Source organism: Paroedura picta, chromosome 8, assembly GCF_049243985.1.
Source record: "Paroedura picta isolate Pp20150507F chromosome 8, Ppicta_v3.0, whole genome shotgun sequence".
NCBI lineage: Eukaryota > Metazoa > Chordata > Lepidosauria > Squamata > Gekkonidae > Paroedura > Paroedura picta.
The window spans coordinates 53,252,804-53,278,794 of NC_135376.1; the positions used below are offsets into that span (position 1 = coordinate 53,252,804).

At 40.7% G+C, this 25,991-nt stretch overlaps 1 protein-coding gene across 28 annotated transcripts in view; it reads right to left on the reverse strand.

The window, feature by feature from the left end:
* Positions 1–25,991, reverse strand: part of ABLIM1 (actin binding LIM protein 1) — a 233,755-nt gene that overhangs the window by 79,644 nt on the left and 128,120 nt on the right. For all 28 annotated transcript variants that reach the window (XM_077349858.1, XM_077349864.1, XM_077349861.1 and 25 more), the window contains 2 exons: positions 19,852–19,978; positions 19,399–19,492 (listed from right to left, as the gene is read on the reverse strand). In XM_077349858.1, coding sequence (XP_077205973.1) covers positions 19,399–19,492; positions 19,852–19,978 — 221 coding nt within the window. The remainder of the gene's footprint in view (positions 1–19,398; positions 19,493–19,851; positions 19,979–25,991) is intronic.

The following is a 25,991-nucleotide window of genomic DNA, read 5'->3' on the forward strand; positions in this document are numbered from 1 at the left end:
AATCATGAATTCAGGGCTCCAGCCAAGCATAGTTAAAACTTGTCAGAAACAGGCCTTGAAGGCCAGTTTGAAGTCTTGAAGTCAAACCACCTGTCATTACTAGACTGGTTAGAAAGTTGCTATTGAAAGTGGCAGAATTTTGTCTGCAATGCAGTATAATTCACAGGAATGTGTTTAGCATATTAAACAAAGATTTGACTATAAAATTCCTGGAAATTCCTAAAACACCTGGAAGTGACATGAGTAGTCCTATCAATTGCCAGCTGGTTATACCTATCTATATTGAGGCCGATGCCCGGAGCATGGGGTAAGATCTTTTTAGGATGTTTAGTATGCCCACATTTTAGATTTGTATGTGCTGGGGCTGTTTTAATAGGATATTTTTAACTGATATTGTTGTCTTTTTTCTTGTTTTGTGAACCGCCACAAGCCAGTTTCTGGGAACGGGGGTATAAAAATGCAATAATTGCCTCACTCCAAATTCAGCCTGAAGTGCCTCACTCCAAAGGAGAGAGAAACAGAGAAGGCGCAGAGGCTTCCCCTCTCCACCCTCCCTACAGTCGGCAAGGGGCTGGGAAGGCTTCCCCTTCCCACCCCCTCATGAGCAGCCTCCCAAGGCCCACCTCTGCTCATGCCAATGTCCAGTGGCCAAATGGTGGCCACAGGACTCAGTGGATTTCTGGTGGGTGGGCCTAAGGTTGCTTCTGATTGAGCAGGATTCGAGTCCAGACACCCCAGAAGGGGTTGGACAGTCTCCTCCCAGGAGGCTGTTTCACAAATATTTAGAGGAGGAAAAGTGTTAAAGATATTGTGCTGCCCTAGTTGGGCAGAGCTTCACCGAAGCAAAGGCAGGTCAGAAACTAGAGTCACGGTGACAGGTGCGCATGTATGCAGGTTTCATCCACACTGAGAGCCGTCTCTGCCTTGCTTAAGTGCACTTGGGAGCTCAATCCTTGTGCATTGAGTCAGCCCTAGCTGGCCCCATCTGGCTTGACAACGTGCTCTGATCCAGGCACTCCAGTGGCGAGCTTTCAAGTCACCCCTTCTGCACTGTCTTCTGTGCTTTGGTGAAGTGTCTGGGCTGGGAAGGGGTGTTGCCTCTGGCTGCGGTGATGCTGGCGCAGAGGGCATGGTGTCTACCTGGCTGGGACCTGGCTATGCATCCCTATCAGGGCTTTTCTCATCCAGCAACGTCTTGCTGCTTTGCGCCAACTCCTCCTCATCCTCATGCTCTGAGAGGAATGGCAGCAAAACTTCTGGTGCAGGTGCAGATGCAGTCTCCAGCAACGGGGGCATGACAGATATTCTGTTTTTAGCAAGTTGCTTTTTATTCCATATTTTGTAATTTGTGCATTTTAAAGCTGTTTATAATTGTGTTGATTTGTTATGATTCAAAAATAGATGAGGGAACCTTTGAGTTGACCATTTGGAGGGCGCAAGTATAAAGACAAGTAAATAACTTAAGCAAAACAAAAGCCTAAGTAAATTCCCACTGGCACAAAAGAAAAACAAATCCCAACAGTAAGGTTGCTCTCAATGAGAGTCTGCAGTCTCAGCATGGATAATGTAATAAGTGTAAGTTAATATGGAAGGGCATAATGAGGTACATTGCCAGAAGTTTCACTACCCTTCCTTTCCCCAAGACTGCATTTTGATTCCATAGATGTTTTCCTTCTGGGCTAGTGTAGAAGTGTACAATTTCTTAGTACTTCTGACATCATTCTTGGCCTTCTTTCCAAAAGAACTGCCATTGGAAGGTAGAAATGCACATTATCAGGCATCCACCAGGATTTCTTCACTGCCAATGGATCTGGCAAAAGGCAGGCTAATTACGAACAGACATTCTCTCTTGGCAAAAAGATGCATTTTTGCAGTATTACAATTTAACAGCTGGGTCCAGCCCTTCTATCCCAATAACTCTTTCTAATCATTTGGCAAGAAATTCTTATACAACAAAGCTACTTAGGATAATATCATGTTTTTTTTCACAATGAAAGTGGTCTGCCTTTGCACAACAAGTGGATCTAATAAAATATTTGACCATCTCCCATTTCTGTTTATGTTGACCTACCATTAAATATTCTCTCAGGAACAAGACTCTATTAGTAAATACTTTTTAAGCCTTTTATTTTATGACCCTTAGAACTTTAATGGAACACCTTACATAGCAGAGCGGCCTTATATTTACAGAATGGCTTTATTGAATGATATTTCGAAAGCTGCAGGCAATTTCCCTCCATGGGAATTCCCTCTTCATATTACATCTTCTGACTTTGGAATAATGTAGTGTGATACTCCATTCCCTTACCTAACTAGCATTACATAATTAATGTTATATTTTGGTATATTCATATAGTCTTCTACTAACTTCTCATCCATGGAGATCACAATCATTCACTGGAAAAAAAATTGAGTTACTATTATGGTAACTGTAGTGTATAGTTATTAGAAGTCTTTTCTGTTCTTCAGTATATTTATAAATAAAGACAACCTGTAACCGCTCCCGCGGTATTAAATAAAAGGGTAAGGGCAATGTGGGAGGAGAAAGGGCAGGCTCTGTCTGGGATAAAAATTCGGAGGGCCTAATCAGAAGCCGTGAAACAGCTCATGATTGAGCCCTCCGAGTGTCCATCCAGGGCCAAGCAGCCAATGGGGAGCCGCGCCATTGGCTGCTTGGCGGGGCCTTGCCTGGCCTGGCCGGGGAGTCACCGCACAGACACAGAAGGATGGCCGCGCAGTGAGTCCTCTGCCCGGGTTCTCCTCCCACTGGGGAAAGGAGCAGGACGCGTCGAGGACGCGGCCTCCTGCTCCTTTCCCGCCCCAGGGCCCTTCCTCGGGAGCCTTCTGTGAACCCCAGGCCACCTTCGCAGCATCCAGGACTCTGCGAGGGTGCGCCTGGGACCAGCTGAAGGCCAAAAGTCTTATCCCGCCCCCTCCCCCTTCCAATTGGCCCCCCTCATGACTCCCCCCCATGGACCCTTCAAATACCCTCTCCTTTTCCCCACCCCCTCCAAGTCCACCTACCTCCCTTCTCTCTTGCTTCCTCTATTTCTCGATCTCTTCCCCCCCAACTCCCCCTCCCAATTCGCCCCCCCTCGCCACTCCCCCCTTCACACATACCCCTGTCCCCTCCAAGTCCACCTACCTCCCTGCCTGCCTGCCTTCCTTCTTCCTTCTTTCCTTCCTGACTTCCTCTACTTGTCCATCTACTTCCTGCCTATCTCTCTCTCCCTCTCACTTGCTCTCTTTCCCCCTTCTTCTCTAACACACTGTCTGCCTTCCTTCCTGTCTTCCTTCTAGTCATCCCTTCAACCACCCCTTTCCCTCCTTTCTCACTCACATCCCTCCTTCCCTCTTCAACCTTCCTTTCCTCCCTTATTCTTCCCTATCCCCTAGTGCCCGCTGTATTTCAGCTACAGCGGGCTTAATTTCTAGTAATAATAATAATAATAAATATGTTGAGGATAATGCCCAGAGGGCATAAGTTTTCAACTACCCTGCTATTGAGGACAGATTAAAAGGGGCATTTTCCAAAGACTGACCTCTTTTTAAAAAACAATTATTTGAGAGACATGCCAGGTAACCCTTTCATGTTTATCACATCAAGTGTAATTCTGCATAATGTACATGATTTACATGTGAGAAGAGTTACCTACTTATTCCACAATGAAGATGGAGAGAAAGAGAACAAATCTGCTCCTGTCTTTAGCTTTCAGCCTGGCAGCTTCTATCTGGGAAGACTATGGCCCAGTTGTGTGGCACTGGTCACTGGTCCAGTTGTGTGATGTGGAACCCAGAACAAGGCTGCAAACTCCATGTTTGGAAATTTCTCAAGTTATGGGAGGGGAGTCCCCAGGTGGAACACAAGACTATAGAGTTTAAAATCAAAAGCAACCATATTCTCTAGGTATATAGTCTGAAAACCAGTTATAATTCTGGGAAATCCCCAGGCCCTACCTAGAGGTTGGCAACCCTAACTCACAAAGACTTGCAAGGGATATTTCATGTTCCTTAGTTTCCCATTCCCACACTATTTCCTCATTTCCTCCTCTTTACTGTCCCTCACATCCTCATATTGCTCTGCTTCCTTCTCCCCTTCACACCTACCCACCAACCTACCTTTTATCTACCCCCCTCCCCCCAATCTTCAGGCATATTTCTTTGTTTACATCCGACCTTTCTCAACAATGGGGACTCAACACAGCTTACATCATTCCTCTTCCCTTCATTTTATTATCACAATAGCCCTGTAAGATAAGACAGGCTATGAGTGTGTAACCTGTTCGAAGTGACATATTGAGCTTCCTCAGCAGAGTGAATATTTGAACCTGGGTCAACTAGCTTCTAATTTGAAACTAAACATAATGCTACATTGGCCTTTGTTATGAGGAAGGCTACTGCTGACTAGTAGCAAGCAGCCAGGCCTTGGGAAATCATACTGTAGCAAGTCACCTGGGGACTTCCTGCTCAGCCTGACCCCAATGAATCAGTCCTGGAAAGGGCCCTGCCCATCCCCCTGCCTTTTACTGACCAAAAACAATGGCAATACTTCTGTGATTACATAGCCAGAGTCACTGAGAGCATTTGCTTCTTAAAGCTATAGGCACCCACTCATTATTTGGGGGCTTCTAAGCTTTCCTAAGAATTTTTACAATTTCAGATTTTTCTGCAATCCTGGTGTTTTCACAGATAGGGATGAGAATTAGATATATTGAGACTACCAAGATTATACATGCATTTCATTCTTGGTTCAGAAAAAGCAGCATCCATTTTGATGAAGCTTGTGTTCAGAGCAATAATTCAGGTAATGTGTGGCATTAAAACCCAGTCATAAATATTCAAAGCTGAAAAACAGATGCAAGCTAGCTTGTAAATGGTAAATGGAAAGAATCAGTCTTCTATGTTTTTCCAACACAGTAACTGTATTGGTTTGCAGGAAAGGAAATATAATTGGGTAAGACTGCATAATCTCTCATTTATAATACCTGAAAAACTAGAAACCTGCAACAGAACATTTTGGAAACAACTCATTGGCTGTACTGCTATCTACTCTAACTTTATTTACTAAAAAGAAGGTTCTTCATCTTTCTAAGGGCCAAGCTACATGTTGGGGGGGGGGGGGCTGTGGATCAGTGGGAAAGCTACTGCTTTGCATGCAGAATATCCCCAGTTCATTCCATAGAAACATAGAGTTGGAAGGGGACACACAGGCCATCTAGTCCAACCCCCTGCTCAACGCAGGTTCAGCCCAAAGCATCCTAAAATTCCCTGCCATCCATGATTAAAAGGACCAATCAGAAAGTGATATGAAAGATCTGAAACCCTGGAGAGCCAGTGCCAGTCTGAGGAGACGTGACTCTGATGTACCAGTGGTCTGATTCAGTATACTGCATTTTCCTGTGTGTTACAATTTTTAATCTGCTGTGCTTGGGTTTCCCCTAACCTGACCCTGACCCAGACAGTCATACATCAGATGCAAGTGAACTTGTTTCCTGAATGTCCTGATATGGATTGCAACTATGGTATGAGAATGGACTTCAACCAGTTCAAAAGAGCTCTGGAGGTGTGTTTTCCCCACTTGGGAGGGCTGTTCATGTATAACTGCAGCCTCCCAATGGGAGGATGAGGGATAGCTTTATGTGTCCATGTGACAAACAGCACCCCCAGTGCCATTGTGCATTAAGGAAAATAATGGGGGGAAGAAACTGAAATTGATCTTCCCCCATGCCTCCTGATCTAAACTGTGAAGCTTGGGAAACGAGTTCTCTCACACCTGATATTGGACTGAGGCAAAGTTAGGTTGGGTAACCTAGACTCATGCTTAACATTTTAATGTGTCATTTGGCCCTTATTCATGAAACTATTGGTCCTTTCTATCCTCGGGCATGCAAAACGTTAAGTTACAGAGCATTGCAAGAAAAGAAGACCGTTCAGCCTGTCTGACTATGCACTAATATCAATGCAACTGTGCCTTATCAGTAGCATTATGAAATTGTTTTTTATATATCATTTTGATATATTCATTTGCTAACCTCTTCTTTATTCACTACAAATACATTGTTAACTTTTATTGTGACTGCCTTTATGATACTTGAAAATTACAGCCATAACATAAGGACAAAACAAAGATACCAGTAGAACAGTTCCTTCTTTTTAGAAAATAAAGATGTAACAAATCCAGCTGAAGGACATTTTGTTTTGAGGAAAATGCCAAACATGAAATCATCCCAACATTTGCTGAAGGAAATTAATGAAGCTTATCACCACTCCCACTAGTTAATTTCAAGAAACAGTTGGCGTGGGCAGAGGATCAGCTATTTCTGATGGTTGAAAGTCAATCTGGTAGCACAAGGATGGGTATTATACCCAACCATTATTTAATTGGGTTTTGATATTAATTTTGCATGATGTGGAAGTGGTTTTAAATGAGGGACCTGGGAGTTGACTGTGTTTTAAATCAGTGGGAGATAAAACTACAAGTAGGTCATTCACGATATAGCCTTGCATAATACATTTATAAGCATGCTGTTTATATAACTACATTTTCCATATGGTTTTAATTTATTTCAAATGGTTTTATTTCATACAGTTAAGAAATGGGCTGCCTTTCTGTGATGCAACTCGCTCTGTAATCTCAGGACTATGTAACCTCCAGTCATGAGGCAGGAGTAGTATTGCGAAGAAGGTCAGACTGCAAAGGGACAATGAAAAATATATTCGGCTTGATTGGAGCAGAGTTAGTGATAGAAAATTAGCATGATGGCATATATTTGACTGAGGATGGTGGTCAGTTGCTCTGAATCTGTGAATGAACTCAAATTACAGAATCACAGAATCACAGTGTTGGAAGGGGCTATACAGGCCATCTAGTCCAACCCCCTGCTCAACGTAGGCTCAGTCCAAAGCATCTTAAAGCATCCAAGAAAAGTGTGTATCCAACCTTTGCTTGAAGTCTGCCAGTGAGGGGGAGCTCACCACCTCCTTAGGCAGCCTATTCCACTGCTGAACTACTCTGACTGTGAAAATTTTTTTCCTGATATCTAGCCTGTATCGTTGTACTTGTAGTTTAAATCCATTACTGCACGTCCTTTCCTCTGCAGCCAACGGAAACAGCACCCTGCCCTCCTCCAAGTGACAACCTTTCAAATACTTAAAGAGAGCTAATCATGTCCCCTCTCAACCTCCTTTTCTCCAGGCTGAACATTCCCAAGTCCCTCAACGTATCTTCATAGGGCTTGGTTCCTTGGCCCCAGATTATCCTCGTCGCTCTCTTCTGTACCCTTTCAATTTCATCTATGTCTATCTTGAAGTGAGGCCTCCAGAACTGCATACAGTACTCCAGGTGTGGTCTGACCAGTGCCGTATACAATGGGACTATGACATCTTGTGATTTTGATGTGATGCCCCTGTTGATACAGCCCAAAATGGCATTTGCCTTTTTTACCGCTGCATCACACTGCCTGCTCATGTTTAGCTTACAATCCACAAGTACCCCAAGGTCTCGTTCACACACAATGTTACCTAGAAGCGTATCCCCCATCCTGTAGGTATGCTTTTCATTTTTCTGGCCCAGATGCAGAACTTTACACTTATCTTTATTAAATTGCATCTTGTTCTCATTTGCCCATTTTTCCATTGTGTTCAGATCTCATTGAACTCTGTCTCTATCTTCTGGAGTATTTGCCAGTCATCCCAATTTGGTGTCATCTGCGAACTTGATGAGTAGTCCCTCCACCCCCTCATCTAGATCATTAATAAATATGTTAAAAAGTACCGGACCGAGCACCAAGCCCTGAGGTACCCCGCTACTCACCTCCCTCCAGTTTAATGAAACAGCATTGACAACTCTTTGAGTGCGGTTCTCTAACCAATTCCCTATCCACCTAACTATCTGAAAATCCAGATTGCAGTCCTTCAATTTATCCATCAGAACATCATGGGGAACCTTATCAAAAGCTTTGCTAAAATCCAAGTAAACGACATCAACCAAATTTCCACGATCCAGCAAACCTGTCACTTGGTCAAAAAAGGAAACCAGTTTGGTCTGACAGGACCTGTTGGAGACAAATCCATGCTGACTTCCTTGGATCACCAAATTGTCCTCCAGATGTTTGCAGATCACTCCCTTTAATTTCTGCTCCATTATCTTCCCCATCTCTATAAGTCTGATCTGATTATTTTCATTCTATAACATTGCACATGAGGAAGTGTTTGTGAACACGAAAGCTCATACCCTTGACTAAAACTTTGTTGGTCTTAAAGGTGCCATTGGACTCTAAATTTGTTATCCTTTCAGTTTGCTTTTTATTGTAATTCTTATGCTGATTGTGTTGCTCACTTTGATCATGGTTGTAGCATACCATCATCAGTTGTTTTCAGCTATAATTTCAAGGTCTCCTTCCTTGTTATAGGCAGTTCAACGTACATATGTGAAAATAGGGCATGGCCAAATGTTATACATTTGTAATATCATCTGTCAAATTAGTCAAGCATTCCAGTAGGAAAGCTTGGGAAAACTTGATAGTTTTTTTTTTAATAAGCCCTGATTCTACTCAATCCATGAATAAATTAAATAGCACCAGCTCTTGGGGGCAACTGACTTCACAGTTGTGTTGGACTGTTTAAATAATCTGAATCAATTACCTATGTTAATTGTGACACATTATGTTCTGGGTTACATATGTAAATTTGCTGGCACAAGCATGCTATGTGCATGCCAACACAGTGACAGTAAGATGCTTCTATTTTTGAGGCCAGGTCCCAATTCAATTTCTGTACATGATTTTGCACCCGTTTAGACCTTTGACTGTTGATGGTAACATCATTATATATCATAGGATATTTATACATTAGAGATTTGGAGAAGTGCCAGTTTTATGTTTATAGAGGCATGTACCGCACATCTGTATGATTACAGTCCATCTGGGACACCTGTACAGGCATTGAATAATATAAATTTATTATAATATTTAGCAAATTAAAGATGAAAGGAATCTATTTCCCCTTTCCACAAACAGCCCTGTTTAATGCTTCCCAAAAGGCAAAGACAAGCAGGACAGGAAAAAAACTGCAAAGGCCAATTTAAAAAGCTTGGATAGCCCCAAATGGCCCTCAGTAAGAGGTTCTTAATCAGTTAGGGGCAGAGGTCACTAAAGAATTGTTTTCCTACCAAACCATTATGCTCAAGTGATCTTGGTTTTCCTCCCTACTTTTCACTGAAAGAAATTCTTTCTAGGAATTAGGAGTAGTCAAGGAAAGAATGTAGGGATGGAGGTGGAAGACAACAGTAAATGAAAGAAGGAGATGTCTCTGGAACCCACTGGTGGTAGCAGGTTCTGAATTCTAGAACTGAATCTACCTGTCCTTTGTCCTTTCATTATATGAAACATGGCAGGTACCATTTTGCTGGCGCATTTGGTCAGAGAGCATCTGAGAACCTCTTTGCCTTCAGCTTCAAAAGTACAGCAATAAAATCTGTCTGAATAAAAGTCATATGCTAGAAACGGTGGTTGAAACCGACCAGCTATATCCCAAGCCTCTGCAGCAGGAAATCTGGCCAATTCACTGTGACTGGTAATCAAGCATTTGAGAGGTCAATCCAAACTGTTTATTCTTGTTATGGTAACTTGAAGGGAAGGTATTTTTACAATCCCATGTCTGGTCCATACATTTTTCCCCAGTCTTTCCTTTCAGATCTCAGTCCACAAAGCAGCTGTGCTCAACTTAGTTCTGCGGGTACATTGCCAATATCACACAATCTTTTTTGTAGTCACTAACTTGATGCATTTCCACACTTCAAAATGTTTCTGCAGACCAACAGCCTGATTCTCATAGGCTTGTAATGACTTTGAACAAGGCAAGTTTTCCACATGCTAAAAGTAATCTGAGTCACTGATCAAAAAGTAGCTATGATAAAATGTCATTTTAAAGGTACTTCCTGAAGTGTTTGAGTCAGCCTCTTTAGCTGAGCTTTTAACAGTAATCTGAGCTCCAGGAATTAGCAGGCAATAAATGTTTATGTTCCTATCTTGACAAGCTTCACCTGCTGGTTCAAATAGTTAAATAGCTATATAGAACCACCAGACCTGACGGGAACTACTTTTCTCCATGCCACTTGGTATTCCTAGGTAATGACAGCAATACAAATATCTTATTTTAAAAAGCTAAAAAATTCTTAGCTGGTTCCTCAAAGCTGTTTTATCTGTGAGCCTATATACAATGTTCATAGATAACATTTTTGCTTCTTTGTTTCACATTTATAACACTTTTTTGAAAATATAGTCTTGACTGTGAACTAATGTGGGGAGGATTTTTCAACATAAAATACATTCAAAGGCATACTGCATATATAACAGCTCAAATTATACATATATATGTATACACACATACAGCATCACCTATCCACCAACAGAAAAAAGAAGCCACAGGGATTGCAAAAAAAGTATATTATATTCCCACAGTTTCTGCCCCCCATCTCATTTTCCCTCTTAAACTGTATTCAGTCATTAACATTTACTCATGTAGGGGATAATTGTCATACCTATATTTCACAGGGAGGCATTTACCTTCTGCTCAGGCTTCTTGGGTCTGTTTTCCAAAACTTTTCAGTCCAGCGAACAACACATTCCACTTGCTTCAGTTTCAAAGCACTGTAAGAAACGTCTTGCTGATGCCAAGAAGTCCCCTCATCACACTTTCATGGAGCCAATTACAGCAGCCAGTTCCTTAATCCACATGACACAGTCTGCTCTAAACTCCAAATCACAACTCTATATCCTGTTCCCTCTGCACCGCTCAGTGCAGACAGAGAAAGGCTCTCAGGCTGTTCAGTTCAAGAGAGCAGTCACAGGACTAGTCCACTAAAGTGAAAAGGGGGGTGATAATATGGGTTCAGGTGAGGGCAGTACCATTTATTTGAATCTTACATGTAATAACTGTGATAGAGCTGTTCAGAGCACTTCTCCTTCACGGTGAAGGACTGAAATCAGCACCTTGGAGATTCTCTGTGAGCATGAGAAAATTATATCTTTTAGAACTAAGCATAACTGAGTACCAGTGCTTTTAGGTGCCTCCAAAAGGCTAATTTAGTTTTTAATAAGTAGGTTTGGCATAATCCTTTGCCAAGTAAATATTAGAATTCACAAACAAGAGCCTCAGATTCATAATCAGCCTCCTTGAAAAAACTGTCCTTGATTCAATTCTCTTGATTAGTTTCTTGGCCAACAGGGATATAACATTACATTATTGTATCATATACCAAGAATTAACTTAGCAAGGTATGCCTGTGTTTTTCACTTCAATAGTTTGAAAGCTCAACTTGCGAAGCTATCTAAATCAGAAAGGGTTATATAGCCTGATTTCAGCTACTTAAAAAAATGGAAAACAAAACTGCATTTGATCGATGTAAAATTCACTGACATATTCAGCTCAGCTCTGCTAAATCTGCAGTTTAACTGGGTTAGTAATTGGGTTGGGTTAATTGTAATTTTTGTCTTGGCTGTCGCAGTTGCATTGGGATTTGACTTCTTTTCAAAAAAATCCAGTTCTAATTAGTCAACCTCTAGTGGGAATAGTGGTCAGGCATGAAACTATATATAGCTGATACATATATTTTCTGTATCCACGAAAAGTGATAAAAGCCCTCCAAGGGTTCACATATGAAAGGGTACTAAATTCATAGGTGTGTGTGTCTGTAGCTATCTATTTTTTTAAAAAAATATTCTTACACCTTAAGGGTGAACTGGTTTTATTTTACAAGTGTAAGCTTCAGTCAAGTATAGTTCACTCCATCAAATGCCAAAGTAGGCTGATCAACAACAAATGCACTTGCATTTTAAAAGGAAATGTCTGGGAGAGATCTTCTACTCAAAGTAATATAGAATCATAGAATCATAGAGTTGGAAGGGGCCATACAAGCCATCTAGTCCAACCCCCTGCTCAACGCAGGATCAGCCCAAAGCATCCTAAAGCATCCAAGAATAGTGTGTATCCAACCTTTGCTTGAAGACTGCCAGTGAGGGGGAGCTCACCACCTCCTTAGGCAGCCTATTCTACTGCTGAACTACTCTTGATTGTGAATTTTTTTCCTGATATCTAGGCTATATCGTTGTACTTGTAGTTTAAACCCATTACTGCGTGTCCTTTCCTCTGCAGCCAGTGGGAACAGATCCTGCCCTCCTCCAAGTGACAATCTTTCAAATACTTAAAGAGGGCTATCATGTCCCCTCTCAACCTCCTTTTCTCCAGGCTGAACATTCCCAAGTCCCTCAACCTATCTTCATAGGGCTTGGTCCCTTGGCCCCAGATCATCCTCATCGTTCTCCTCTGTACCCTTTCAATTTTATCCACATCCTTCTTGAAGTGAGGCCTCCAGAACTGCACACAGTACCGAGCACCGAGCCCTGAGGTACCCCGCTACTCACCTTCCTCCAGTCTGATGAAACACCATTGACAACAACTCTTTGAGTGTGGTTCTCTAACCAATTCCCTATCCACCTAACTATCTGAAAATCCAGATTGCAGTCCTTCAATTTATCCATCAGAACATCATGGGGAACCTTATCAAAAGCTTTACTAAAACCCAAGCTTAATGTGTTACATTAGGTTTTATAATGAGCAAGAAATCCACAATTACAGTTGAAACTATAATTGTAGGTGAATCAGGCCAACACATGGAGAGCCAGTTTGGTGTAGTGGTTAGGAGTGCAGACTTCTAATCTGGCAAGTCGGGTTCAATTCTGCACTCCCCCCACATGCAGCCGGCTGGGTGATCTTGGGTTTGCCACGGCACTGATAAAGCTGTTCTGACCAAGCAGTGATATCAGGGCTCTCTCAGCCTCACCCACCTCACAGGGTGCCTGTTGTCGGGAGAGGAAAGGGAAGGTGACTGTAAGCCACTTTGAGACTCCTTCGGGTAGAGAAAAGTGGCATATAAGAACCAAATCTTCTTCAAATTAAACTGAGTCCAGATGCTTTACTGGAATACTCAGGAAGCTTAAAAGGTCCTCAGATGATCACGAGAATCATAGAACCATAGAGTTGGAAGGTACTTCCAGTGTTATCTAGTCCACCCCCCTGCAGAATGCAGGAATTCACAACTACCTGCCTACCCACAATGACCCCAATTTTATGCCAAAATGATCCCGTACACACAAAAATCTCCAGAATCCAGCCTGGCCTGGAGGAAATTCACCTACCATCGCACAGCAGCAATTAGCAATTTTTAAAGGATCTTGCCTTTAAAAAAAAGTGAGGTGATAGAATAAGGGTTAAGGCAAAGAACACACAGGAATTCATTTTGTCACCCATGCTGATAGAGATTTCCCGGAGGTATCGAGTTAATGTCCTCACAGCTTGCTGGAAGCAGCGGGATATAAATTAAATAAATAAAATAATATGCAGATGACACCCAACTCTATTTTTCCATATCAATGGAGTCAGGGGAGGCAATGGATATTCTGAATAAGTATCTAGAAGTATTAATGGATTACATTAAGACCAATAAACTGAAGGTATGTTCAGTCAAGACTGAAATAATGTTGGACAGTAATGTAGCTACTGGGGTGGGGGGAGATTTGGAGGGGGACTTGCCTGGAGTGAACAGGGATTGAGAAGGGTCTTCAGCATGGTACATGCTGTCTACCCTCCAAAGCAGCTATTGTTTTACAAAAGAATGGATCTCTGTAGTCTAGAGAATCCATTCTAAAAGCAAATCTCCAGTCAGACCCATACTGATAATTCTTAGCTGCTAAGTACCAACACCTTTCCATGGATACTTTGCTTCTTCCTCTTTTGTTTGTCTTCCTCTTCAATGTGCAAAAACCTCAGAAGGGACATAATATGCAGGCAGCCTAAAGCCTCTCACTGAAGAGAAAATAATTCTCTGGAAGAATATAAATACATTTGGAGCCAACCCTTTCTCTGCATCCTGAGGCTGCACACAATCTGTACATGCACAGAACATTTCCCCCTCAATAATAAGACACATTTGTCCACCACACAATAAAGGATAAATTCCATTTTGGTGAGACTGATTAACAATGAAACAAATCAGAAGATGGGGGTGGGTACACTGAAAGTCAAATACAGTAGTTGGACCACTGTGTTGTATACCAAGAAAGTAAAAAACAGTAGTAGGACCACATTACAGTGTACCATCTATTGGCACACTAGCCTAATAGAAGAGAATGATTTCAGCTATATGAATAAATGAATCTATTGTAAAACCCTGGATAATGTTAGGTATGCAAACCCAACCCTTCCTCCTACTATCTTTGCGTGTTTTTAAAGAGTGGGTGAAATTTGCTCCTTTCTTGCAGATCTACAGTGGTAGGTTGTACCTAGTACTACAGATATGTATATGTATTACTCCTGAATATACACATTTACCCTACATTAGAGTAATATATTTTTAAAGAAAAATAATAATGTGAGAAGATCCAATTACTTTAGTCAAACATTATTTAAAATAAGCCCACGTTCTTTTCATACCAGCTTTTACCGATAAGGAAGGTTTTGGTAGGTTTGAATCTTCTCTGCTAACAAAACTAGCCCTTTGTTACCATGGTAATAGCACCATGTACAATGAATATATAATAAATTGTATGTCTTCTTGTGCATGTCCCAGATTTGTTCCTTGCTAGATATTTATCACTTTTTAATGAGTGTACATAAAGGTTCAACTGGTTGCTATAGATCATGTAAGCCAAGAAGCAATGGCATAAAAATCTGACACATTGTTTCTAACTGATGATTCTTCTTCCGCTTGTTTTTTAAAGTGTGATAAACTACAGTGCACTTTGTTTGTCCTTGGCAAGAGCTATACAACATTTTGCATCAGGCCTTCACTGATCTTAGAGCTCTCCTCCAGGAAAATATAGTTTTCTATATCCCATTCCACACCTGATCTTTCCTGCCTAAATGATAGTCTCATGAAATATATATATAATATGTGACAACCAACTGTTCAGATAGTTTTATTATGATGATAACAGTAAGCTTTTTAGATCTCTTTAAATGTTTTGTTCCACATATTCAAGAGTCCAAGCTGTACAGTGGAAAAAGAAAATGGTTTGTATCCAGCCATTGTTGCACAAAAGCCATCTAGAATTTTCTTACTCTCTACCACATTCCTATAGTTTCTGCTGGAAGTTCTTTCATGGGGATGTAGTAGAGGAAAAACTGGCAGGTTGGGAGGGGGTAAGGAGGAACAAGGGCATGATATTGCCCCTTCCTCCAGTGGAGTACCTTTAGAGGAGGAGTGACTCCATCCCCTTGTCCCTTCTTACATCAGCCTCCCTGAACCATGCATCCATTTCTCCACATGAGTCTAGTATTCCCAGGACTTGGACAGGGCACCATGAATGGGGAAGAATACAACAAAATTCTGCCACATGTCATTCTTTATTTGTATATCACACCTATTAAGGAAGTTAACAAAACTAATTCAAAACAAGTCAGCAATTAAAGACAACCAACAAAGTAAAATACAAAACAAAACTAGAAAGACCAAGCAAGCAGAAGTCAAATGCAGGAAACACTTCCAAATGGGGGGGCCAAACACTGCCTAATGCCAAACTGTTAGTACACACAGATTTCTCTGCATAGAAGTCCACAGTCTTATTACCACTGGGGAACGTGATCTATCTATTGTGGCTACCCATCAGATTTATGGCAAGGGTGTCACTGGAGGACACTCAAAGGCAGACATTAATGTATCTAAAACATAATCATAATTGACCATATAAAATCTTATTTCAGGTTTCCATCTGGATACTTATCTCTGAATTTTCATCTCTGCAGTGCTATTTATAGATAACAATTTTTAAAAAATTCAAAGGTGATACATGAAAGAAGATGATTAATGCATTAACCAGATTAAAGGATTCCAGACAGGAACTACCGGTCTGCAATTTATTTTATTATTGTTATTGTCATCATCATCACCAATACCACCATCAATAATAACAATAACAACAACAGTAAAGGTTGGGAAATTGAAGTAGAGCCTTGGGAGGAGAGGTTTGTGGAGGGGAGCAACTTCAACAGGGTATAATTGCATACAGTTCAGCTCTAGGGGAACTGATGTCTGCCATCTGGAGAGTAGTTGCAATTCTGTATGATCTCCAGCCACTTCCCAGGAAATTGGCAACCCTAGTTCCCCTGGATGAAATTGTTGCTTTGAAGAATGGTGAGAGTCTGTGGCACTTATACCTCTGAAATCTGGATCTCCTAGACCCTACTGTGAATTACTAACTGCTTCCACACATTGGCTTTCATAGGGTGGCTGTTACTGAACAGTAGCAAGCAGCCAGGACTACTTGAATCATGCAAATTGGGTGAGGGCAATTGGGTGGGGTCTGGAGATCTCCCAGAATTACAACTAAATTTCAAATGACACAGATCAGTTCTGTTAGAGAACTGGCTGCTTTGGAAGGTGGACTGTATGGCATAATATACATCTGAGACCTCTCCTGCTTCACAAACTCTGCCCTCTTCTGACTTTATCATAACATCAGGAATCTCCAGACCCCACCCAGCCCTGGCCCCAATGAGTTCTTCCTCAAAGGCTAAAAGATGCCTAGAAAAGTCTGTCCCATGCCTTTTACTGACATAACTAAGCCTGGAATACTGTAATTGCCTAGCAACAGCCATTGAGAGAATTTGTTGCTTAAAGCTACAGGTGCTCCTTTTATTATTTCCAAGCATTTATAATTCCCCATTTTTTCCATTTTTTAAATTTCACATTTTTCTTCAAACCACCTTGCAGAAAGACCCACCTTGTAGAAAGATAGCTACAGTCTCTGGATTTAAGTATCCTTAAATCTGGCATATTTCACTGTCAGTATATAGATTATCTTAACACATTAAAATAGATCTACTCATTGTAAATAGTGTACATTCCAAGGGGCAACATTTTAATTCATACCAGTCAGAGTTCCCCCATTAGTCATGCACTGCCCATATATCCTCCACTGATTGCCCATTTATTGTGGATGATGTGTTCCACAACATCAGCATCAATCTGATTTTTGGACATTTTGTTTCATTATAAACCACTGAGGTTACACAGGAGAGGATGCAGTATAAAAATATAATATGTAATATCTACAACTTCAATCTAGATAAACAGATTATTTTTCTAGCAGACTAGTGCTGCCACCTTGTGTGTACATCCCAGGATGCTGCAGGTTTTATATTATTTAAAATCTCTTCATTAAAAGTTAGAGAAAACTATACAAAGATTTAAAGTGTGTACTTAAAAAAAACAAAATGTTAATAGCATGAAGCCTGGTGAAAAGCATTCAAAAGTTACTCCGAGTGAAAAAACTCTCACAGTAAGACAATTTTCCTTCCTGGAATCAGATAGTTACAGATTATGAGGAAACACATAATCTGCAACAAACTGATTCCAGAAGGAGTGAAGGGCCAGAAGCGGAAGACAGGCAGTGGAGGTGACAGTGGCTGGGTAGGGCCGCCACTTATCGCCACTCACTGCGCTGCCACCCATCTTCTGCGCCCAGCCCTGCACCCCTGATGGCCAGGCTAGCTGTGTGATATGGGTGGTAGTGGCAGTACAGCAAACAGTGCTCAGCGCTGGGCCTGGCCAGCCAAAGTCATCTACTGGCATGGTCCCTGGGGCAGGACATTTCTGTTGTAAGGAGCACGCCAGTAGATGTATTTCCACATCAATACTGTTTGGGCTCCAGAAAATTCTATTTATTTGTATACTCTAATGGGCATTAATTTACTCCTATTAATGTCATCCATCCTTCTAAGTTGTGTGATTTCAACTGAAATAGAAGGGCATAACTTTGCCTCAGATGGCACTGTTGTTCAACAGTATTTTTAACACAGCACTCTAGATTGATCCTAAATCCAACAGCCAGCTGTACACAACTCAACCTAGAACACATTTTCTTTAGTATACTCTCCTGACTATAAGTACTTCTTCTGTCTACAAATTCTAAGGGCTTCTACCTCTGCCATCTTCTTCAGGGATATACTGGATCAAATGTCACTTCAGCTGGAATAAAACAGTTTATAATCCCCTTTACACGTGCTAGCACTTGACCCAGTGACATCTGGCATCTATCACTGATCAATTCATGTCACATTTACATTTATTTACAATGTAAGCCTTCTGGAGTTCTGCAAAAAGAATAGTAAGTAATACTGGAAATTATGCCAAGCAGTTAAAGTACAAAACAGATTCCAGATCTAACAAAGTTTGTCACCAGATCTGGGACAAGGCCCTGGAATTCAATAAAGTCAATCAACAAATGTAACTCCAAGCTATCAATGCCAGATAAAAACAATACAATCCATTCAAAACTAGCTGGGCCTGCTGCCATAAATCAGACTTGAGAGAGCAAGGAGGCTTCTTCCTAGAGGAAGAGTTACACAGTTTTAGAACTGCCACTGAGAAACCTCTTTCCTGTACAGCCATGAGACGAAATGACGCATGGTCTCCAAAGAGGAACTTAAGTTGGGGGCAGGGTCATATGGGGGGACAGTCGTTATCAGATTCGACCTTCCAGAGGTCAGAATTCTAGTCTGTCCCCTGTGCTTATCACTGCTCCCAAGCCCTCTTCTTTCTCCCTCCTTCCTAGTTGCTTCTGTTTACTCTGGGAAGCCCAGCTGCTCTGGCTTTTCAGGCCATCCCAAGATGCCAGCTGAATGTTGGGGGGAAGGGCCTATAGTTCTGTAAGAGTTATGGACCTCTGGTACACCCACAGTATGGCCAGGGCATGTAGAGAAGAGGCTGCTGATCCTGCCAGTGTCACAGTCTTTCAGACCCTCCCTGTCACATCTAAGGATTGCAGGGGAGAGCCTACTGGTGCTGCTGACATCATGGTCCACTAGGATGCCCCCAGGATAGCCGGAGAGTGTGGTGTGTTTGTGTGAAATCTACATTCCCAGACAGTGATCCAGATTGTTCAAGGCTTAAAGAGTTGTGTCATCAACCACACTTTTGTTACTATTTCTAAGTTTTAAGTGGCCACCAATTTCCATGGGAATAATATAGATAAGATGCAACACAACAGGAAAACAAACTGAACTAGTATTATGATGATTAAGGAGTGGAAGAATGCATTAAAAGGATGGCACATTTACAGAGAAACTTCTAGGGCCTTCTTATACGTTTTAATTTAAACTCAATTGTAGTCTTTTTCTTAAGATACATTTCCTCAATGTAATTTCTTTTAAGCTCCTGTGATTCATGTCCTAAATGATTAAGGTGCCGTGTTACAGAAAACGTGTAATTTAAAAAAGGAAATAATGGATGGGATTTTCCAGAGTTATTCAGTATTTTCTTCCACCACTAAACAAGTGGTGTGCTTCCACTCTGGTCCTTAAGAAAAAAGTCACGGCTACTAAGGAACAATTATTGCTTACCTCTAGGACTTTCCCAGTAATAAACTGGTGGCATGCTTCACATTTGACACCAAAGAGAACCTGGTAGTCCTTTTCACAATAAGGTGCACCATCTCTGGAAGCAATCCACAAGACACATGTTAGTTTCTTCAGCATCCAGCAATGATCTTTGTTTATATGTCATGTATCCAGCACTGGGAGATCTCTGGAGATAAGGGAGTCAGAGACACAATGTGGCAGTAGAAACATTTCACCCTCCCTGGATTAAATTATGCTTCTCTTGGAAGAGTTACTTTTGCTGGGTGAGGGGACTAGTTCTACGCCTATTATTAGCTGCACAAGAGCGAAGATCAAGATTCATGGAACAGTATTCACCAGTTAGGTCCAGTCATAAGATATTGAGACATCACTAATTTTAAAAGAGTAACAACAAGTACATATTTTAAGAACCAAAATTAAATTATGGCAGCTTACTTGCTGATGTATTCTCCAGTCAGCACCTTTGCACAGGCCTTACATTTGAAGCATCCCAAATGCCACTGTCTATCCAAGGCTAGTAATGCTTGTCCATTTTTTATATCTCTTCCACAGCCTGCACAATCTGAAAAAGAATTGATAGATATTTATCAACTTATTGAATTCTATAGCCCTGTTTTTACTAACAACAATCACTCACCAGGGGTGGTCATTATGACGCAATATAAGATTTTCACCTATTCATACAGAATGCCAATAAAAAAATCAGAAGAGCATATGGTGGAATTGTATACATCATAGCCTATAGATCATGCATTGATGATCCTTATTATTACCTTCCCCTAAGACTTTATGCATCAGAGGCAACATATGTTTGATACTAGTTGCTGGGGAGCGGGGAGGGGGGCTTTCTGAAGTATCTGACTGGCCAATATAGGGAAAAGTAGAATGCAGGATTAACCATTGACTTCTGTTACATATCAAAAGATGACTTCCTCCGTTGGGGAGGGGTGTCACTGCAACCTACTGATTAATTTTTGTTTCTGAACACAAGTAAATGTAGTCTTGTCCTTATAGTGATATACGGTAAAACAAGGCCAGTTTTCTTCCAGTTTCATCTTAATGTTATGGCGATGTTTGAGTTTTCCATGTAAATAAATAATAATTCGGTATATAATTAAAAACTTTCCTCATGGTTCTTTTATCTCAAATTTCTCTCTCAAATATTCCCTTTTACCAGGCATTACATTTCTACCCTGTAGATGGCAGCAGGATTCTAAATGTGTCATATAAAGCTAATTGGTAGAGCATTTTCTGTATAGCAGAAGAAAACCCAGCCCCAGGTATGGATAGCCAACTGAAAGTAGAATTATTAAAATCTAAATTAATAATGATATGATAATCTCAGTATCAAAAATGTTTTTAAAGTATGTAATGTCATTTGATTTTACAAATAAACTACAATATCTTTCCAGCGTCATCACATTGGAAACAATATAAGAGCCAAAATAAAAGTAAAGGTGAAAACATCCATGAGATGATCTCTCATAGTTAAAATTATATGTACATAAATAACATCCAGCAGAGATACCAATCTGGAACAGGGCCAGAGAAAGAAGTTCATCCTTTATTCTTCATAATATTCCCAATGTAACCACCTCCTAGTTTCTGGTTCAAGCCACTTTCCTTAGAATCTAGTTCATTCCATCAATCATAAAAAGGGTCCCTGATTTGGTCTTTATAATAGCACTAGAAAGAAGTGGAGATTCATGTTGGTGCTTCAGTATCTCAGCCTCACTTCTCTTTCTTATATGCATTTCATGTGGCTTTTCCATTGTAATCATGGTATATAACATTAAGGTAAAGGTAAAGGTATCCCCTGTGCAAGCACCGAGTCATGTCTGACCCTTGGGGTGACGCCCTCCAGCGTTTTCATGGCAGACTCAATACGGGGTGGTTTGCCAGTGCCTTCCCCAGTCATTACCGTTTACCCCCCAGCAAGCTGGGTACTCATTTTGCCGACCTCGGAAGGATGGAAGGCTGAGTCAACCTTGAGCCGGCTGCTGGGATCGAACTCCCAGCCTCATGGGCAAAGCTTTCAGACAGCTGCCTTACCACTCTGCGCCACAAGAGGCTCATATAACATTATGTCATAACATATAATACTGAAACCTCTTGGGAAGAAGATTTGACGAAGAAAGAATGGCTACATGCCTTCTGGACTCCAAAATTAGGTTTGATCCCACATGTACCTCAAAATTTTGGGGGGTGGAGCCTGGGAAGTGGGGGGTACAATGATAATGCCTTCTCCCTCTCAAAGCAGCCATTTTTTTCCGGGGGAACATATCTATATTGTCTGAAGATCAGTTGTAATAGCAGGAGATCGCCAGGCTCCACCTATATCTGTCCCCAAAGGATCCTTGAACTTGCAGACCAACTTGCTAGAAAAGCAGGGAGGTGAGTGGGTGGGAGCTGCAGGATGGAAGGAGAAGAGGAAGAGACCAGTTCTCTGAAGCAGTTTCATTCAGAGGATCCAATCCTGTCAGTATAAAAATGCTTTTGGGGGAGTTTGCTCAAAGAGCACTTCTAACAAAATTCTGTCTCAGAACTGTATACTTGCTCTGTAAAACAGTTTAGAACTTCCTCAGAATATTCAGAATATTTGTGTTAATATCACTGAGTATATTTTCACAGCACAATTCGATAACAACCACAGACTGCATGCTGGCTTTCATGCACTCACACATTTAAGTAAATGCATGAGAAATCTCCTGAGTGCTCTTTCAACATATCAGTTTGATAGTCCTGCAGGCAACATATCCAAGAGAGATTTTTTGGAAAGATAACTTCCTTTGCGCAACTAATCTGAATTCCCTTGACTGTTTTCTTCTACATTGTATCCAGAATTTTAGCATAAGAATGTGGTCAAACACTATACAATGGTACTTGAGACTCAAAATATACCTCTCAGATAAAAGGAGTTCAGGACCAGTCAGAAAGTTGAGCAATATCTTCTTGACCTTATTGCTGTACTTTTAAAATCCAGGTGTATCAAAAAAAAAATCTCAATCAGATATCTTAGTTCATTGACATTTACTCTTCCCATCAATTCTACTGAAATCTAGGCACATTCACCAATTTATACCAGTTGCACTTATGGTTGTGTAATTTAATAAGAGCAATTTTAGCTCCAGATCTGAATGCAGGATCTTTAATTTTAATTAAAACATCCTATTCTTTGCCCAAACTTCATAAGCACTTAAGCTCTTAGAACAATGCCAGCTTCGCATCTGAGGCCCCCCTTAACATACCATGAAGAAAGTTAATTAGCATTTGATCAATATCCTCAGGAACAGCCCCTATCTATATACCAGCCACATACAACAGCCAGTTACTTTAGAGGTAAGTACTCTGAGCACTGAAAGTACGTATTGTCCCTCTGAAGCAGGGGTAGTCAAACGGCGGTCCTCCAGATGTCCATGGACTACAATTCCCATGAGCCCCTGCCAGCATTCACTGGCAGGGGCTCATGGGAATTGTAGTCCATGGACATCTGGAGGGCCACAGTTTAACTACCCCTGCTCTGAAGTATAAAAGCAACTAGTGATTGCTTTCCTAATGTTGTTTGCAGCTCTTATTACTGATGTTATGTGAGTTCTCCACAGAAATATTTTAACTGGATGACCTGTTGTAAAGGCTAAACAACATATCTGAGGCTAGAAATATACTTATTTCCAAACAGGAACTGAGGGCCAGGTCAGACTGTGGAGAGCAGCTTTGTTACTCTTGGGGATCTAACTTGACTGGTTGCTGTTTTGCCTGCAATAATCTGATTTTTATATTTAAAACTGTATCTTGACATACCACAACTGACATTCACCATAAGCAAATGTCATCCCTCATACCATCACTACCACCACTAGTTTTCTAGACTGTATTCATATCCTCCGCACCATACACATGCTTCATTTCACCCATTCTTTCACTGTGCACTGAAACCACTGAAACCACACACTAAAACCATCTGAAATAAAGTCACAAACATATTCTCCGTGTAGAATTGTAATGAGGAACACAATATTTGGAATTCTTTTCTGAAGGAAAGAACATGAATGGATGCATCACAGAAGATATATAATTTATTTCCATTATAATGTTCCCATGGTATCAGCACAAACAGATACGGTTGTCAATTTGCTAAGTGGCTTTAGCTTGGCAAAGGGAAAATTCTTTCCTTCCTTCTACAAAATATATACACCTCTAAAACCTGGATAGTCAATAGTAACATAAGAATGTACACTATATGATTATATAAAACAGCCACATTATACTGATTTCTTTTATCATAGAAAATAATTTGTGATCTAGATCCAGTGGATACTTTCAAATTGATTGTCATGAATTATTGAGTACACAAAAGGGATGGGCATGATCCACAAACTCACATGAACTGGGAGGCTGGTTTGCAACTGACCCAGTTCATACTGGTTCATGAAAATTTAAGCCCCTACTTTCTGCTCTTCAATGGGAGCTTTCTTCAAAAAGCAAGGAATTAAATGGCTGCCATGCAGCTGTTTGGTTAAATAGACCTTTGCTTTCTGCTCTCCACAGTTTTCTGTTCTCTGTGGCTTTCCAACCAAACAGCTGTTTTTTGGTAAGAGCAAAAAGCCACATACAAACTGCTCCAAACTGCATCAAAATTCATGAAAGTTCATAGCGGTTTTTCAGTTTGCAAACACTGCTTCATGAACCCACAAAGCAGCCAAAATTCCTGATTAATTTTAGTTTGTCAGCTGATTCATGCCCATCCCTAGTACATAGTTCGTACACTAAGTATGCTGTACTCATTTGTAAATTCATTAATCCACAAGCTGTATTCTAAATTTCCATCCATGTCTCACCAGAGGACAGTATCCGGATAATTCTCTTAAGAATAATGAATAATGAATGTTGTGGTGGAAATGAGCCAAATCAAGGTGGGAGAGTTCGCTCACCTCTAGTTTGAAGTAGATTTGGAAACTGCACTTACTTTGTGCTAACTGTAGTTGGGCATGAGATCTAAACTGATAACCCAAACTTAGAGCTTGGCCTCCAGAAGTCATTGTACCTAGGAGTGTGATGCTAAACAAATGGTAGGGAAAATGGCAGAGAAAATCAGAGAGGCTTGAGTGGTAGGGTCACACTTCCTAGGTACCTAGGAAGGTACCTAGGCACCTAGCCAAGTTATATTTTTCAGGAACAACCTTGAAAGGGATGTTTGTGATAGCTTACCTGCTTTCTCTACAAACATCTTGAAATTAATGATTTCTGCTTTTGCAGCACCCTGTGATTTGTTGTATATAAACAACACACTGTAGTTAGTTCTCTTTCCTCAAATGTAATCCACAGCTTAATCTAGGTTTTGTTCAAACAGCAACAACCTATGGTTTGCCAGAAAAGTAGAAGTGATTCGTTTCCAAGACATACATGACACGAGAAGAGGAAAGAAAGCATGAGCCATATCTATCAGCCACAAATTCAATTATATAATTGTTTGTTGTTATGTGAGAACCTTGTCTGTATGTCTGGAAGCTCAAGCAATAGCTTGCATTTAAACTATTTAGAAAAAAAGTAGTTTAATATGATGTCTAAATTGAGTCAATGTAACATTGTAAAATGCAACTTGAAAAAAACCAAACTGAAAAGTAACAGATTTTGGTCTACTTTATCAACTGCACTTGAGTTTTGCTTCATTCCATGTGCCAGACTAAAGTGCAAAAGTAAATTATCTGCTGGATCAAGATTTAGCAGTGCAATTGTCCCAGAGAACCCAATGGATCCAAAGCATCAGCCACTAGTTTTTATTTTCCATATCTATCTATGTTTTATGTTTCCCTTGCTTAGATTAAGAAGGGGATGGATAAAGTACTAGACAGGTAGATATTCACTTCCTGAATTTCATACTTTTAAAGAAGTTTTGCTTAAAAATTTCTCAGGGTAATATTCTCTTAGAGAACAATCCAATGATGGCTGGTCTCAACTAATAGTAATGAGTTATATCTGTTCAGGGATCTAATTAAGTCTCTTTGGAACACCTAACCACTGAAAGGTTACACAGCATGGGTTATTACATTTCCCTGTCCTCCTGCTCTCATGTGTTTGCCAACAACGGACACCATATGATGTGTCTATCCTCCCTCTAATAGATGAATAGGGGGGGGGGGGTGAAGGTACTGCCATCTTACCTGTTATTATTGTTATTGTTATAGTCATTTTAATGGGGTTTTTCACGGGTTTTAATGGGGTTTTAGTCAGACATGTGTGAACCGCCATGAGCCTTTGGGAGTGGCAGTCAATAAATTGAAGTAATAAATAAATTTGTTTGAGACTGATCCTGTATTTGGCACTGTCAAACTTCTTTTGGTTTTTTCCAAACAGGGAAACATACATAAGTTCTGAGACTGGAAGAAAGATGTGTCATGACAATGCATGACACTGCTATCTGCACTGTAGGGTGTAAATCATTTTGATCATTCTTTGACAAAGCATGCCATCATCAGACTTCATAAATCCTTTTGTTTCTGGAATGTGACATAGGGAAATTGTTTTCCTTGGTCAAATATTTGATAATAAATTTTTCAGGAAATCTTCAATATGGA